At 47.5% G+C, this 17,512-nt stretch overlaps 1 protein-coding gene and 1 long non-coding RNA gene across 3 annotated transcripts; one reads left to right on the forward strand and one right to left on the reverse strand.

Moving 5' to 3' along the window:
* The first annotated feature begins 1,518 nt into the window (after positions 1-1,518).
* On the forward strand, positions 1,519-6,729 carry LOC105474316 (keratin, type II cytoskeletal 6C). The gene is made up of 9 exons (XM_011728889.3): positions 1,519-2,183; positions 3,118-3,332; positions 3,666-3,726; positions 3,882-3,977; positions 4,102-4,266; positions 4,768-4,893; positions 5,735-5,955; positions 6,172-6,206; positions 6,321-6,729. The coding sequence occupies exons 1-9, from the start codon at positions 1,644-1,646 to the stop codon at positions 6,554-6,556; spliced, it is 1,695 nt and encodes a 564-aa protein (XP_011727191.2). The 5' UTR covers positions 1,519-1,643; the 3' UTR covers positions 6,557-6,729.
* A 149-nt stretch (positions 6,730-6,878) lies between these two features.
* LOC105474315 (uncharacterized) lies at positions 6,879-15,760 on the reverse strand. Of its 2 annotated transcripts, none has more exons than XR_982746.2 (5): positions 15,608-15,760; positions 10,785-10,971; positions 10,059-10,186; positions 9,004-9,381; positions 6,879-7,066 (listed from the first exon to the last, which is right to left on the reverse strand). It is a non-coding gene; the product is annotated as an uncharacterized lncRNA (long non-coding RNA). The 2 variants fall into 2 exon arrangements; XR_982745.2 differs by lacking the exon at positions 15,608-15,760 and adding an exon at positions 13,910-14,173.
* Positions 15,761-17,512: the final 1,752 nt, after the last annotated feature.

The raw sequence follows: 17,512 nt of genomic DNA on the forward strand, positions 1-17,512 counted from the left end.
TATGAAAAAGAGATTAGAGCCTGTTAAAAAGAGAATCAGAAAACATAGATGTGGGAGACAAAGCAGACACAACGCAATCACAATTGGAAAAGACAATATTTTTATGTTTTGTATATATGAACACATGAAATATTTTATATACATAAAACACTCAAACACATACACACAAAACAGTCATGTATTTATTTATATACCTTTCTACAATGCAGGCTCCCTCTCTACATATGCCAGCTCCCTCCACCTCTTCCTCACTCATACAAACGCACATTGACACAAACACATATGCACAGACATGTCACCCATGGCCCAGGAAAGGCACAGAAAAATATCCAAGTAAAGATACAAGGATACACAAGGAACTGCTAATATTACTTACTCCACAGATAGGAATTGGGTAACTGGGGAATGGCCTTGAGCTATATTATTTTGTTGTTTAGCATGTTTTACAAAAAAAGTTTTAAAACATGTATCATGTATTCAATTTGTAAACATGTAAATAATTGTGCAAGTAGTACTATTCAAAATTTAAATGGGCAATCTACTACATCTACATCTAGAATGTTTAAACATAGAGAGAATCTTAATAAGCTTCTAATTCTAATACGTAATATGAAGGTTAGAGTCACATATTAAAGGAAACAATAGGGGTATGCAATTAGAAAAACCCCAAGAATGAAAAAGTACAACGAACAGTTGACCCGTTTTATTTAACAAATAAAATAAAGAAATGAAGGGAGATTTCTAAATTTCAATGATTTAAAGGATATATCACTCAAATACTACGTTTATAGAGCTTATTTCGACCCTGATTGGGACGCCAAAATATAAGAAATAGATATCAAAAACAGGACTGTTTGAAGACTAAATAGACATTTGTTCATTTTAATTAGTATGTAAATTTTAACATACAAAAAAAGCTTTTTGTTTTTTTTTAAAGGACCTATTATTTAGATAATTAATATTGAATTATTTGTTGAAGACATAATATGACTTCTGGAATTTGCTTTCAAACAATTTAGAATGGAAGAGGAAATTGGGTTGAAGTATGAAAGAAATTAGGTGGGCCATGAGTTAATCATCATGGAAACAGGTGACAGGTATACACAGGCCCATTGCAGTGTTCTGCTTCTCTACCTGTTTAAAATTGCACCTAAAAGGTGAAACAATTATGGGGAAATGGTAATTTTTCTTTTAAGCCATTTGCAATACAGTGCGTGTGATCTCCAATATATCTGCTGGAAGAAAGTCAGACTGGGAAGAGGAGAACACTCGGGGCATGTTGATAAACAGCCTAGCATGCAGAACCTTTGCTAGAGACAGTGACTAACTCCAGCTTCATGAACTGAGAATGTTCTTATTGTGCTGAGATCTCGAGTCAAAGCTGGAGGCAGGAACATTTTCCCTGACTAAAGGAAGCGAAAATTGCAATCTCGGTGTTTCATAACTTTTGTAATAATGCAGGTGTGATCTCACTATTTGTAAAGCCCAGCCCTTCCCAACCTGCAAGCTCACCTTCCAGGACTGGGCCCAGCCCATGCTCTCCATATATAAGCTGCTGCTGGAGACCTATTCCTTGTCCTGCTTCTCTTCCCTCTCGCCTCCAGACTCTAACGCTCTCCACAGCCCTCTCATCTCCTGGAACCATGGCCAGCACATCCACCACCATCAGGAGCCACAGCAGCAGCCGCAGGGGCTTCAGTGCCGGCTCAGCCAGGCTCCCTGGGGTCAGCCGCTCTGGCTTCAGCAGCGTCTCCGTGTCCCGCTCCAGGGGCAGTGGTGGCCTGGGTGGCGCATGTGGAGGAGCTGGCTTTGGCAGCCGCAGCCTGTATGGCCTGGGGGGCTCCAAGAGGATCTCCATTGGAGGGGGCAGCTGTGCCATCGGTGGCGGCTATGGCAGCAGAGCCGGAGGCAGCTATGGCTTTGGTGGCGCCGGGAGTGGATTTGGTTTCGGTGGTGGAGCCGGCATTGGCTTTGGTCTGGGTGGTGGAGCCGGCCTTGCTGGTGGCTTTGGGGGCCCTGGCTTCCCTGTGTGCCCCCCTGGAGGCATCCAAGAGGTCACCGTCAACCAGAGTCTCCTGACTCCCCTCAACCTGCAAATCGACCCCGCCATCCAGCGGGTGCGGGCCGAGGAGCGCGAGCAGATTAAGACCCTCAACAACAAGTTCGCCTCCTTCATCGACAAGGTGAGCCAGGGTCATGCCCTCCACGGGGCACTTCAGGGTCCCCAGACGAGAGGAGGAACACATTCCTGCCAGGGAGACCTAGGAGGGAGGGAGAAGGGGACTCAGCCCAGCTCTGCAGAGAGTGCACGTGGCTTCCGGTGCACAGCCGCACAGCCGGCAACAGGGACGGCATCACTCCCACATGGGATCTACGGATTGGTTCTCACTCCTGCCTAGGGAGAGCCACAACTTTTCACAACCCTGAAGCACAGATGAGGCTATCAGAGAGTGGAGTAGGTTAACTCTTCCCTCTAAAGTGTCTAAGAGATTACAAAGCAAATGCCAGGAGTATATGGGCTGGTAAATTACACTCTCAGGTCTGAGTAAGAGAAAATCATTTAGAAAGAAAAGGAAAAGATAATCTGGCTGGATTAAGAATAAAAAGGATATAGAAATGGCTATAAAACCTGGAGAAATGCTAATTAATTTTAAAAACAGAGAATGATCATAACATCAGAATATTTGAGAGGAGACACCACACTAAATGGGAAAGTAGACTGGAATCTAATCATAAGGCAACATCTAATATCCCTCCTAACTGAGGTCCTATCAGTAACAAAAACTGTACAACACATCAGGTAAATAGTATTTTTAAACTAGATTTGTGACTGTGCTTTGAAAGAGAAAACAAAGAAATGTTGAAACTCACTGATACAATTAATAGATTACAGTGTGAGAACACACACCTCAATGGTCTGTGGGACAATTTCTCTAGTGAGATTGGTGGGGTGCAAAGGAGAAGGGGTTGGGGGAGCAGAGCCCAGCCTGAGCCTCTTTACTTGCACTGTAGTAGCCCAGCACCATGGGGACCTCCTGGACCTGCCAGGAAACCAGATATCAGACACTTTTTCTTCCTTCCTTTGCCTGGAAAATGACCGTCTTGCTTCCCCTCCAGGTGCGGTTCCTGGAGCAGCAGAACAAGGTTCTGGACACCAAGTGGACCCTGCTGCAGGAGCAGGGCACCAAGACCGTGAGGCAGAATCTGGAGCCGTTGTTCGAGCAGTACATCAACAACCTCAGGAGGCAGCTGGACAGCATCGTTGGGGAACGGGGCCGCCTGGACTCAGAGCTGAGAAACATGCAGGACCTAGTGGAGGACCTCAAGAACAAGTGAGGACTCAGTTTCCTGCAGCACACACTTCAAGACTATTGGGTGACCAGGGCCAGATGGGGGTGGGATTCCTAACAACCCATGTCCATGGAAATGGAAAGCACAAATTAGTCCCTAGAAGCAAACCTGCAAGAACCACAAATGGTTATGGGAGGATAGGGAGATTAAAGAAGTGACAAATTTAGGAGAAGCAAAAACCGTCCCTTAGGCGCTCTATGACAGGAAAGCTCAATTAGAATATATTCCATTTGGGAAAATGTTGGATCCCAGGCTGCTTTTCTGTTTCATCCTACCCACTGGCTCTAATATATCCCATGCCTTCCTTCCTGCAGATATGAGGATGAAATCAACAAGCGCACAGCAGCAGAGAATGAATTTGTGACTCTGAAGAAGGTGAGCAGATGAAGCCAGGGGTTCAAATTCACTTAGGACAGAAGTGGCTCTGTGTTGTCGCTCACCTGGGAGAGGAGAATCGGTAGGGGGACTAGAAGATGGGTAGATTGGGAAGCTGCGCTCAGGTAACTCCAGGTTGTTGGCTCTTTCCCCAGGACGTGGATGCTGCCTACATGAACAAGGTTGAACTGCAAGCCAAGGCAGACACTCTCACAGACGAGATCAATTTCCTGAGAACCTTGTATGAAGCAGTAAGCATCTCCACCATCCTTCTGTTTACTCTGATGGGGTCTGCAAAGGGGAGAAGATGTATAGGGCTGGGTATCTCTGTAAATGTCAGAAGTGAAGTTGATCTTATGACCTTCTGTTCTGCAGGAGCTGTCCCAGATGCAGACCCACATCTCAGACACATCCGTGGTGCTGTCCATGGACAACAACCGCAACCTGGACCTGGACAGCATCATCGCTGAGGTCAAGGCCCAATACGAGGAGATTGCTCAGAGGAGCCGGGCTGAGGCCGAGTCCTGGTACCAGAGCAAGGTGAGCAGGGTATGGGTAGCCGCTGAGGAATCCCTGTGTCCAGCTCTGAATACCAGAGAACTGCAGACTTCATTGGGGACATCCCCTTACAGGAAGCCAGGGTCCTCTCACAGGACGTGCACCTGCACTATTAGAGTAGACATTTGCGGAACTTACACCCAAGTCAAGAAGGAAAAAGAACCCAACGCAGGAGGAAAACTACCATAGACAATGACATAGTTATCTCTGCATTTAGCTTCATCCTGATTGCTGACTTTTAGAAAATGGTACAGAACATTTCTACTCCCTAACGAAACCAGGCAGGCAGTGGTGCCATAATGAGGATGGTCTGTGACTCTAGAGTTTATTATCCATCCACCACATAATATCAACTTTTCCTCAAGTTTCTTGGGGAGAAGCCATTAGGTCCACTTCATGACATGCATGATACACAAGTGAAAGTCATCACTAACCAGGTAAGAACCCGTAGACACTGTCTCTCTCTCCACCTCTGGGCTGCAGTACGAGGAGCTGCAGGTCACAGCGGGCAGACATGGGGATGACCTGCGCAACACCAAGCAGGAGATTGCTGAGATCAACCGCATGATCCAGAGGCTGAGATCCGAGATCGACCACGTCAAGAAGCAGGTATAGTGAGGGGCAATGGAGGAGAAAAGCATCATTTTTTTTATTAGGTCATGAGGCAGCAGTCAACCATCATTTAGTAAAATTCTTTGGGAATCGAGTGATAAGCAGAGAAGGAAAGACATGCAGTTCCTAGGCTCAGTGAGAACACTCTGGCTCAGAGACATGGATCACACCCAAGGACATGAAACAATCACCTGGGCAGAAGCACTTTCACCTGGGCAAAGATGTAAAAGTATAGTCTAGAGGCATTGGAAAGGCTTATGTAAGAAGACTGATTGACTTTGGAATTGCAAAGGACCAAGTTGGGTGAGGTGTCAGGTCAGAAAGCATGAGTAACATTGCTGCAAATCTGCTCAAGGTTCACGGTGAAAAAGAAAGTGAAACCAGGGCCATGAGGAAGGAAAACATGGCCCAAGCGGGTGAGAGAATGTGAGGCAGGAGGAAGGCAAGGTCTCAACAGCCTCATGTGAAAACTCATCACCTCAGTTGACAATGTTTGCAAATTATTGTGGCATCCATACAAGATCATCAAAAATGGTTTTGGTTTTGCTTTGGAGACAACACTTAATGTACTTGATCTTGTGTCCACTCTGGCATCTTCCATGGGTCATCACCCACATCTTTAGGCAAGGGAGTTAACACAAAGGGGCACAGGATTTTATCATGTAACTCCAGATGTAAAAGGTTTGAAGACAGTAAAAAGGCTAGACAGGAAGTGTCAGAGCTCATTTACCATCAATTCTGGGTTCCTGGTACCTTCTTCTCTGGAAAAGAACCAGCCAGGTTTAGTCTCCTCTGGAAGACCAGATGACAAGTTCTTTCCATTCCTTTCCCCTCTTAGTGTGCCAACCTGCAGGCTGCCATTGCTGATGCTGAGCAGCGTGGGGAGATGGCACTCAAGGATGCCAAGAACAAGCTGGAAGGGCTGGAGGATGCCCTGCAGAAGGCCAAGCAGGACCTGGCCCGACTGCTGAAAGAGTACCAGGAGCTGATGAATGTCAAGCTGGCCTTGGACGTGGAGATCGCCACCTATCGCAAGCTGCTGGAGGGCGAGGAGTGCAGGTGGGTAACTGCCGCGACTTCCTCCAACAGCTGAGTCCATCTTCAACGTTCCTGGCACTGAGCACAACTTTAAGGTGCACTGCCCAAGACCATAATTGCTCTTCTTGGGAGAAAACTAAAAGTTTTCCCGTAGACTCGTCCACCCACCAAGGCTTCCCATGCTCCTCCGGGGAAGGGCTCTCTGAGGTCTCACCCTCCCTGTGTTCCTCTCTACAGGCTGAATGGCGAAGGCGTTGGACAAGTCAACATCTGTAAGTACCTTTGCTTGCCTTCCTCCCCTGCCCTTGCACTCTTCTGACTGGACTCAGGCTGACAGGATGAGCTCACCATGGCTTCTTGTGTCCTTGTCTCCCTCCCCACCACAGCTGTGGTACAATCCACTGTCTCCAGTGGCTATGGCGGTGCCAGCGGTGTCGGCAGTGGCTTAGGCCTGGGTGGAGGAAGCAGCTACTCCTATGGCAGTGGTCTTGGCGTTGGAGGTGGCTTCAGTTCCAGCAGCGGCAGAGCCATTGGAGGTGGCCTCAGCTCTGTTGGCGGCGGCAGTTCCACCATCAAGTACACCACCACCTCCTCCTCCAGCAGGAAGAGCTACAAGCACTGAAGTGCTGCCACCAGCTCTCAGTCCAACAGTCCTCAGGCCCCTCTCTGGCTGCAGAGCCCTCTCCTCAGGTTGCTTGTCCTCCCCTGGCCTCCAGTCTCCCCTGCCCTCCCAGGCAGAGCTGAGATGCCCTCACTTTTCTTCTCATCAGTACCTGTTCTTCTGAGCTCCTGTTGCTCACCATCAGGTCAACAGTTATCATCACTCAGACATGCAAGTGTTCTTTTTATGCTCCCATATTATTACAGGTATCTGAGTCTGCCATAATTCTGAGAAGAAAATGACCCATACACCCATGAGAACTGAAACTCAGTCTAAGTCCAGCTGCAGACAAGGAGTCCTCTCTTTAATTGCTAACTGTTCTGCCCATTATAGCTACACTCAGGAGTTCCCATCTGACAAATCAGTTGTCCTGATCTTCTCTTGCAGTGTCCCTGAATGGCGTGTGATATACCCTCTGATGCAGTCTGCATTCCTGCACCGCTTTCTCTGCTCTCTTTGCCTTCTTTCATTCTGTTGAATAAAGCAATTGAGAATGTGAACATGTTGTGTTAGATTGTATTGCCGACCACATCCTGGTTTAGAAACATTCTCACCACACAAATGGTTTCTCATCTTTGGGGAACTGCTCCTCTCCCCACTGACAAGTCATCATGGAGGACAAGTCGGGAGCTCCTCCTCCACAGCCTCCTCCATCAGTCAGCATTGTGTGATTCTGTCGCACACTCTGGTGGACAATCACCAACTACTCAACCCTCACCACTCAGGGCTTTTTCCACAAATGGAGTCTTTTAGAAAGCATCAGAACCAAAAGGGAAGCTAAGTCCTGGAATCTGGATCAGCATAATCTGATAACTAAGATTTATTTATATTTTTTATTTTTCAGCCCCATCACTTGGTGGCTTGGCCCCACACTGATCTCTGAGTCTCCCTCACTCCCCGGCTCCCCACCACCAGGGAAACACTGCACTGACCCTGTAATCAGAAACACTTGGTAAGAAGCAACTGCTTGCTCTGACTCTATGATTATTAAGACTATTAAGCATTTGCCACCAATGCTTGCTCTGATATAACTTCTAAAATTCATCATTCAAACTAATAGATACAGTAAAGGGGCATCCTCAAATCTCAGTGTGTGGATTTGAAGCAGTGCAGTGCCGTGTGTGTTGGAATGGTTTTGACACAACTCAAAGATACACGTGCCAAATTTAAGAACTTATCTAGGGGCCGGAGCTGGTGGCTCACGCCTGTTAATCCCAGCACTTTGGGAGGTGGAGGCAGGTGGATCACTTGAGGCCAGGGGTTCGAGACCAGCTGGTCAACAAGAAGAAACTCTGCCTCTACTAAAAATACAAAACTTAGCTGGGCATGGTGGTATGCACCTGTAATTCCAGCTACTCAGGAGTCTGAGGCACAAGAATCACTTGAGCCTGGGAGGCGGAGATTGCAGTGAGCCGAGATAATGCCACTGCATTCCAGCCTGGACAAAAAGCATGAACTCTATTGAAAAAAGAAAAAGAAAAAGAAAAAAAAAACTTATCTTGGGAAAGGCTGGTTAGAATGTTTATGATTGTACACCTAAAAACAGTGACTTTGACAATCTGTACATTATACCTCAACAACTCTTAGAAAAAGTGAAGTTGTCAAAAAAAAGTCAATAAAATAAATTCATAAAATTTCTTTATAAAATTAGAGAATTTGTGTTGAGTTGCTGCTGGTAGAGATGACATGGTCCATGAGATGACATGGTGCATGCTGACAGACGACACTCAGATCAACATGGAGCCTGAGCACAGTGGTTCAGGCCTGTAATCCCAACACTTTTGGGGGCTAAGGCAGGAATCACTTGAGTCCAGGAGTGTGAGACAAGCCTGGGCAACATAGCCAGACCCTGTCTGTACAAAAAACTAAAAAACTAGTTGGGCATGGTAGTGCACACCTGTAGTTTTAACTACTTAGGAAACCGAAGCAAGAGAATCACTTGAGCCAAGGCGTCTGAGGGTACCGTGAGTTATGATTGCACCACTGCACTCCAGCCTGGGTGATGAAGGTTAAAGGAGTTCCTCATTTGATAACAGGATGAAAAACAAAACAAAACAAAACAAAACAAAAAACAAAAAAACCATGCACATTTTAACCGTAAACTTCCATGATAATTTTGACAAGCAAAAATTGACGCTTGGATGTTCATTCAAATTGACCAGGTATCAACACCAGGGTTGTAATTTTCACTTTTAGACCGAAACAGAATCTCTATCTTTTAGGCTATGTTTATACAAGCTTATTCTACACCCTGGCTAATCAGGTCTTATCTGTGAGCAGAAGAATAAAAAGTGAGGGGAACTTCCAGAAGAACAACAGCAACCCTTTCAGCTATGGTCATATTTTTCCCATTTGATGCCACAGCAGAGACTCTTTCCCATGGGTCACTACTGCAGTTGAGGTCTCACCTTCTTCCCATGGTTGTCTGTGGGCGGGCAAGGGTCTTGCCGCTGCGCAGGTCATTAGCAGAAGCTTTGGAGCTGGAGGAGACCTTGGGGAATTAGTGACCCCCTCCCTTTTTATCACTGCAGTCTAGGGTTTGAAGTCAAAGGCATGGTGGAAGCAGAGCGTAGGAACTGCCACGTTGTACAAGTCCCAAAAGCTGTTAGGACAACTTCCCAGTGTGCCAGGCAAAGTCATTCTCCCTCCTCGGGTGAAAAGCTCCAGGACAGCAGGCTACTGGCAGGGTCCCTCACTATCCTCAAGTGTAGTCCAGATGCTTACCAACTCTGAGAGGCCCACTAGATGCCAGCTAGCTTGAGACTTGGAGCAGGCATTCGAGTCATCTGTGAATAGGGTTGTCCAGACAAATAGAAGAAGCCCAGTTAATTTTGTTGTGTTTTGTTTGTAGACAGAGTCTCATTCTAACACCCAGGCTAGAGTATAGTAGTGCAGTCATGGCTCCCTGCTGACTGGACTTCCCAGGCTCAAGTGACCCTCCTGCCTCTTGAGTACCTGCGACCACAGGCATGCGCCACCATGCCTAGCTAATTTCTTCTTTTTTGTAATTTTTGTAGAGATAGGGTCTCACTATTTGCCCAGGCCAGTCTCAAACTCCTGGGCTCAACTGATCCTTCCACCTCAACCTCCCAAAGTGCTGGAATTATAGGCATGAACCATTGCAACCCAAATCCCAGTTAAAGTTGAACTACAGATAAACAACAAAAATTCATAGTCTAAGTATGTCCCAAATAGTGTATGAAACACACTTAAACTAAAAAGAAATTTGTAGCTGATCTGAAATTCAATCTGAACTGCACATCCTATAGTTTTATTTGCTAAATCTAGCAACCCTGACTATGAAGTCAACCTCCTTTATGTTGAACCACAGACAAGGACACAGATGATTGAGCTGCTGCTTTGGATTTCTCCTAGAAGGGGTAGACAAAAGGCAAGGACCAAGCTTAAGACCCTTCCTCCAAACCACCCCCTCATTATTACCTCAGGCCTTAGCTCTACTCACCTGCCCCAACTCATATCAGCTCAAAACAGACTTGGGTGCCCCTGGAGTGTCTTCATTTGTGAGGTCCTAGTTCATAGTTCCTAGTATCTGTGCCTGTCATGCGTGTCTACAGTTTCTCAGGATTCATCCTGTGGGAGGGAGATAACAGCCCCAGCTGGTAAACCATCTTGCCAGAAGCTTGAGCTGTGGATTGTTTTTAAAGGACGTTGTATTTATTATGTCTATAGTTTATCGAAGGATGTTAACATGGAGAAAAAGGACAAAAGCAAATAGGACAAAATATTAATAGTCATTAATTCTGAGGAGTGCGAATTTGGGTAATTGCTATTTTCATTTTCATACTTTTCTGCTACCTAAAGATCAACATCCTACTTTTTCCCCCATTGAAATACCACTTTTATTACATGCTGAATTCATACACTTCCTCTTCTATTTCATTGATCGCTTTGTCTGATCACACCACTGTGATTACTAAACCTTTGTATTACATGCTGGTTTCTCTGTTACTTTAGGGTCAGTCTCTGGTTCCTTATTTTGTCTGTTTGGTGAGGTCTTTTCCGTGAACATCCTCGATGCTCAAGGATGTGCAATGATGTCTGAACCCTGAGGCTCCTGCAGAGAGACTTTGGACTGTGACTGGGTGCAGAATTCTTGTTGTTGTGAGGGGAGATATGAGCAAGTTACCTTCTATTCTGCCATCTTGGTGATGTTTATTCTATTACTTACATGTTGGTTTCTGATACAGCAAGTCCTACTCATTGTTTGTCTTCAATGTTTTCTGGTTATTCTTGTGCATTTTGTTGTTGTTGTTGTGTTGTTGTTGTTGTTGTTGTTGTTGTTAGGTATCCTTAGGTATCTCAGAGGTTTTGTGTTATGAGTTAGAACTCCTTTCTCTCCACCATGTTTTCAATTACTGAAAGGTAATGCATGAAAATAATTGATTTATGTACCTTGATCTTGTAACCAACAGCCTTGCTAAACTTTATCTTCATTTTAAAGATGAGGAAACCAAGCCTCAGAAAAGTTAAGTAACTTGGTGAGTAAAAGGCAGAAAGGCAGAGCCAGGATCCAAGGAACAACCTGCCTCATCTTAGGAACTTGGCTCTTCTGCAATGCTAGGGAGGTGTGGTCTTACTCAGGGAATCTGGCTCCATCGCCTCCCGCTCTGGTCCCAGGAGGGAGGGAGAGTGCTGCCAGCATGAACAAGATGAGACTGACCGCATTCCCCACCACCCCAGTCTTTCCTTTCTTTGCTTGCCCTCTAGTGAAGGAGCTACTGCTCTGGGTGCTAAGAGCAGATGCAGAAGCTGGCTCCTCACCTAAACTAGCAACTGCTGGATGGTGACATCAGCCAGAGCAATGATCGCCTTTTAACCTGGAAATTCCAACCCACATTGGGAAAAAGAGGAATGCTTGCTTTTCCCCCAAGCTGGCTCAGCCGACTGTTCTCTCCTCCCCCAGCTCTGGACTCCCTCCAAGCTTTGTTTTTGTCTTTCCTCCTCCTGGGAACCTGTGCTAGTCTCTGAAGCTTTATTTCCCCTACTCTGACTTCTTGTTCATTCCATGGTAATGAGAAAGTGATGAGTGAAATGTAACTGTCTTTAGCCTGTGTTACCTTTGCCTTGGAAAATGTCTTCAAAAGTTCATTATTTGTTCGTAGGTGCCTTATGTCACTCAAAAACCCAGCAAAGTCACTCAGCAATATAGTTTAAGATTACCTGTGGCATAGCAGGGTCCTGAATACTTCAGAACAAATTAAAGGAGGGTAGGTACATTATTAGATGCACGTTGAATTCAACTGACTTACGTGCTTACCTTTGAAAATCCCTCTTACCTGGCAGAGCCAGAACTATACGCACGAACACGCACACACACTCCACATAAATCAAGAGGCAAGGGCAATGGATGCAAAGAATGAAGGAACATGAGCAATGGCAGGTCCAACTTCAGAGGGGCTCTGTGGGCATGTCTCTTCCGGGGGAAATTTTGAAAGATGCAGGGAAACCCTATTTCCATCCTAAATCCATAAAATACCATGATGCCTAAAGAGCATTATCGGGGCAGAGAGTATAGGTGTTTATCTTAGAGATTTTTTTTAAATCTCCGTTTATTGCAGAATCACATGCCCTAAATCATTCCAGGAAGAATTTATAGAAATCTCTACAACTTCCCTTAGAAGCATATTTTTCTGTTCACCATTAGAATCTAGAAGCCCTTAGTGGAATCCTTCTTGCCGATTAAGTTTACTCCCTGATGGTAAGAGCAGCAACAACAAAGAAACACATTGGTCTCCTGTCATACTTCCTTTCCCCTTTGCTCCCACCTCTGTTTCCCAATTCGTTGGTCATTTTCATTAGTCTCTGGGCTCACCCCAAGTTGACTAACTCTTGCTTAATAAACGAGTGCTGGAGGGGGTGAATGAAAAGCACTTTCAGGCATTTCCTTTAAAAGGAATTCCTCTCCCTCACCGCCAGATGGGAGCACAGCCAGAATACCCACAGGTAGGATCACGCAGAGGTCATCCCAGCGTCTGCCTGTGGTGCTTCTGGGCCATTTTACCCTCTTCTGGGAAGGGAGGAAAGTGGTGTTCTGGCTGCTCAGATGTAACCTGCATCACAGACACAGCCCTGACTATCTTACTCATGACATCCCAGTAATATATCTGGTTTTACACCCTGGAAGCCCTCCTGCAAGTGACATGTCAATCAATTGCACTTTGAACATACAAAAAGAGAGCTGACTGATCAGAAGAGCCCTCTGCTGAGTCCTCCTTCAAAGAGACTAATTCTTTGGCAAGAATGACTCATGGGCCCTAATTTTTCATTCCTCTGCATCGGGGCTTTCAAATATCTACCCCTCTTAAAGCAGAGCAGGAAGAGATTTCTGTTCTCCATTTATGGTGAGTCAGTCACTCCTAGCATAATGGCTCTCAGTTTCCTGACCTCATTGTCACTGTCACCATACTCATCATCAGTACGTGCCGATTTAGTGCCTATAGGTCAGCTGGGCGTCATGCACCTCAGAATGAGGCAGGAATTCCTAGGCCAAGACTGGGTGCCCAAGGGACTGCCCTCTCAGGATCATGAAAAACACAGCTCCATGGCTACAGAAGCTCTCATTCATGGAAACACACAAGCAAACAATGCATCACCTGGATGCCTCATGTCGGACACAGCTTTACAGAGACAAGGTGGGAATGCATTCAGCAATCCCATCTGAAGTGTGTGTGGGTGGATCCACTCTGATTTATCCGTGGGAAATGTTTAGACCCAGCCAGCTGCCTCGGCCTCCCCTCCTGTGCTTGCCGCTGCTTCCCACCATGCTCCTGTGTGTGCCTGAGATGGGGCATCTGGAGCCAGCAGGAGAGCAAGGGTCCTCTGAAGCACTCGAGGTCCATCCAGAGACTGCATCACTCACAGTCTGAATTTCATTGGTTTACTTTTTTTATTTTTGAGACAGGGTTTCACTCTATCACCTGGGACAGACTGCAGTAGCACAATTACAACTCACTGCAGCCTCCACCTCCCAGGCTCAAGCCGTCCTCCCGCTTCAGCCTCCTGAGTAACTGGGACCACAGGTGCACACCACCACACCCAGCTAATTTTTGTATTTTTTGTAGAGATGGGTTTTGCCATGTTGCCCAGGCTGGTCTCAAACTCCCAGGCTCAAGCTACCCGCCCACCTCGGCTTCCCAAAGTGCTGGAATTACAAGCGTGAGCCACTGCGCCTGGCCTATATTTTTAAATTCTCTCATATACCATTTTACATGATGCCTGTTTCACACGTGTCAGTTCTATCTTCCCCACAGCCCAGCAAGCCCCTAGTGGGTGGAACTCATGGAGAACACTTACCATCTGCTCCAGCACACAGATCAGTGCGGCATGGAGCAAACACTGTTCTGGGGGACAGGAGACAACTGTCCTATTGCAGTTTTACTCTAAGCTTCCTGTCAGGCTCTGGGCCTCACACTCCTCATCCATGAAATATGGGAACTGTATGAAGTGTGCTTCCTGAGCTCTTCCAGAGTTGTAGTAAACTGCAAAGGTCTGGCCACCAGGCCACATGGCCACAGCCTGGCCACCGACGGCGAGATGGCCTCCCAGGTATTATGAGCTCCCCGTGCACACCCTGCACCTAACCCTAAAGTGACACCCTCTCTTAATGACCCACTTCCTTGTCACAATGCAGGGACTGTGCCTCCTTCACTGCTGTATCCCAGTGCCTTGCGTGTCATAAGTCTCCAACAACTATTTCTTGAAAGAATAAATGCTGAGCAAAGGCAGCTGGTTTGAAGGCTCAGGTCAGATATGTCTCTCAGATGTAACTGGGAGAGGGAAGGGGGCTGGCAAGCAAGAAAAAGGGAAGAGTTTTCAGGATGTCCAAGTTTTCAGTGTCCAAGAGACACTGAGGCAGTGCCAAGCCCAGCACGAGGGTAAGGCTGCCACTTTCAGCTCAGACTTCCCATCAGGTGTCAGGTGACAAACACCCCCAACCCTCCACAGCAACCTCCAGACCCAGTGACAAGACACTGAGGAGGTTTCAGCAGCATCCCCCAGCGTGCCAGGATCACCAGCCCCTCAGCCCACACCCACAGGCTGGAGCTCCACGCCAGTGTTCACCAGGCTGGTTTCCAGGTCCTGCACTCCTCAGTTCAGACAGGGCCTCTGGGTCCCCACCCCGAGAAAGAGCTGGAGCGGCATCCTGTTTCTCCCCACTTTCCCTCCCTGCAGTTTCCCTGTGTGGCAGCTTCTCCCCAGTATGAGCCACAGAGAGACTTGGTGGAGGAAGCATCCTAACCATGGGAACAAACGAGGCCATTGAAGTGGCTGAAGGAGCCAAGCACAGTGGCTCACACTTGTAGTCCCAGCACTTTGGGAAGCCAAGGTAGGAGGATAACTTGAGCCTGAGAGGTTGAGGCTGCAGTGAGCCGTGATTGTACCACAGCACTCCAGACCCTGTCTCAAAAAAAAAAAAAAGGTTGGAGATGAACAGCCAAGATACACCTGGAATTCTCCAGTTCTCCTTCTGTCGGGGTTCCCTGGGAGGGCCTCTGAGAGGCTGGCATCTCACTAACATCCTCCCTCCAGGAGGGCCCCACCTGTGCCTCTCAGGCAACAGGGAGGGTTCTTGCTGTGCTCTCTGACATGGAGAAGCCTCGGGGCTAATGCGGGGCAGTAGAAGGGATCAGGAGTTCTGGCCCAGCTACCAAACAGCTGTGCGGCCTTCAACAGTTCTCCCCTCTCTGACCCCAGTTTCCTCATCTCTGGGGCTCCTCCAGCCTTTAAAGACTAATTCTGCTTCTTCTCTTCTGTATCCTGACACACCCGGGCAGCACCACACTCGTGTGCAGATTGCTCTTTTGTGAATGCACTGATGACATGTGTGTCTGTGTGTCTACCTTGTATGTGCACATCTGTTGGGTGTGTCTGAAGGGCTGGATTGTGGAGGGACAGGACAGTCTCATCACACTTTCTTAAGCCTGAGGTTGAATAAAAAGAGCACACCACTTTTCTGCTGAAATGGACTGAGAGGGGAGGCTGTCTGCTTACCCGCACAGGCTCTGCATCTGCCCATCAAATCTGGGCCCATGTGAAGTGACCGTTGAGTTGGCAGTGGACAGGAGCAGATCAGGTGAGTGTGGCCATTTGCAAGCAGATATCCCCAGTCCTGGACCTTGGCAGTTTGTTCAGATCAGCTGGCACCTTTAGTGCCCTTTGGGGAGCAATTATTGCTGCTGACTACAGGCACAAAGGGGGCTGTGAGGTGGAGGATCTGAGGCAGGCTGGGCAGTGCCTGTTAGACACACCAAACATTGAGGAAGTGTGGCCACCCCAGCACAAATAGTGAAGATGGCAAAACATTTCTGGCCAGCATGTCTCAGGTGCCATCACAACAGAATTACCTTCTCCACACTCGGCCCCTGGAGTGTCCACAACAGAATTAGCTTCTCCACACTCGGCCCCTGGAGTGTCCACAGCAGAACTAGCTTCTCCACACTCGGCCCCTGGGAGTGTCAGCTGGGAGACCCGGATTTTGTCTGCCCCTCCAAATCACCTCTGCTCCCCTCCTCTTTCCATATAAGCTCCAGGAGGGAAGGGAGTTGTGGCTGCTTTCTTCACTGCTGTATCTCCTATGCTAGAACAGCAAGTGCCTGGCATATTATAGATGCTAATAAGTAGTTACTCACTAAACCCAGGACTCCACAGAGAGTAGAAGTCTGGCAAGTCTAGCAGTCGAGGAATTGGGGGTAGGTGGCTGTGGCCTAGGTCCTCAGATGCTGTGCCCAGGGCCCTGGCTCTATGATTCAGGCCAGCCTGCTCTAGGGAGGTAACCCCTGCTGCCCCACGGTCTTTAGCCCTGCCAGCCCTGCCCTGGCCCTAGCCTGGCTGGAAGCCAAAGTTCCCTGGTGCGTTCGCCACTCCTCATCTGTGGAAGAGGCATCTCCCACCCACTTCCTCTCCTCCTCCACAGCCCCTATTGCCAACTGGCCCCGCCTCCTGGGATTCACCACCTGCCAAGGACCTTAGTGTTCCTCCCAGGATGACAGAGATCACCTGAGCAGGATGGGCAGAGAACAGGGAAATTGAAGAGTTTGCCTCTGCCAGCTTCAGGCACCAGAGCACACACCATGGCCCTTGAATCCAGCACTCTTCCAAACTCAAGAAAACTTGTCTCAGATAGACCCAATAACACAGAGTTGGAGAGGGCTGCAGAAAGACTGGAGAACAGAAAGGAATGTGTAGTTCTTCTTTAAATTAGACAGCCTGAATCACACGAACTTCTGCCACAATTCTATCTGGGGTGGTTAGGAGGCTAGTCGGAGCTGGGAGGAAAACGCCCAACCCTCAGAAGTGGACTAACGCTCATAACACCAGAAAACCAAGATATCAAAGGGCATGCCAGAGGCAGGCACTCCAGGGAAACAGCGTTAAGGGGTAGTGCTAGGCCCAGTTCATCTTCGATGACTTCTGAGGGATAAGTTGTAAGCAGAATTACAAACAGGTTAAAAACAAAACAAAAATGGCAGAAAGTGAAGAAGGTGTTAACAATCTATGAGTTTTGAGATTTTTAAAAGGGTGGTGACACAAGTTGTCCGGGAGACCAGGTGTCCCAGCCACTCTTCTAGATATTGACCACCAGGATAAAGGTCACCGTGCAGGTCAAAGGTCACAAAAGAGGGAGTGGAGGAGGAAGGGAGGTGAACGATCTCTCTATTTCAATGTAACTTGGCAAAGCCTGTGAGTAAGACTGTCTAGCTTCAGAAACAACAGTCTTGGGAAAACTAGAGGGGGAAGGGGAAAAAGAATAAACGAGTAGCCCCAGGCAAGAGGTGATGGCTGAGAAAAACCAGAACGGAAACAGAATGAGATGAAGTGACTGGGAAGAGGGCCCCAGCAGGGAACATGGGAAAGAAAGGAATGGCTGGGAGGGAAGGCAGCCTGGAGCCAGCTTCC

The sequence above is a fragment of the Macaca nemestrina genome, chromosome 10 (genome assembly GCF_043159975.1).
Source record: "Macaca nemestrina isolate mMacNem1 chromosome 10, mMacNem.hap1, whole genome shotgun sequence".
Lineage (NCBI taxonomy): Eukaryota > Metazoa > Chordata > Mammalia > Primates > Cercopithecidae > Macaca > Macaca nemestrina.

What these genes read in the sequence shown, in the direction of transcription:
- LOC105474316 (XM_011728889.3), top strand. Translation starts at nt 1,644, where the DNA reads ATGGCCAGCACATCCACCACCATCAGGAGCCACAGCAGCAGCCGCAGG. An exon ending in AATTTGTGACTCTGAAGAAG is followed by an intron (nt 3,727 to 3,881) that starts GTGAGCAGATGA and finishes CTCTTTCCCCAG; the next exon opens with GACGTGGATGCTGCCTACAT. An exon ending in AGTCCTGGTACCAGAGCAAG is followed by an intron (nt 4,267 to 4,767) that starts GTGAGCAGGGTA and finishes TCTGGGCTGCAG; the next exon opens with TACGAGGAGCTGCAGGTCAC.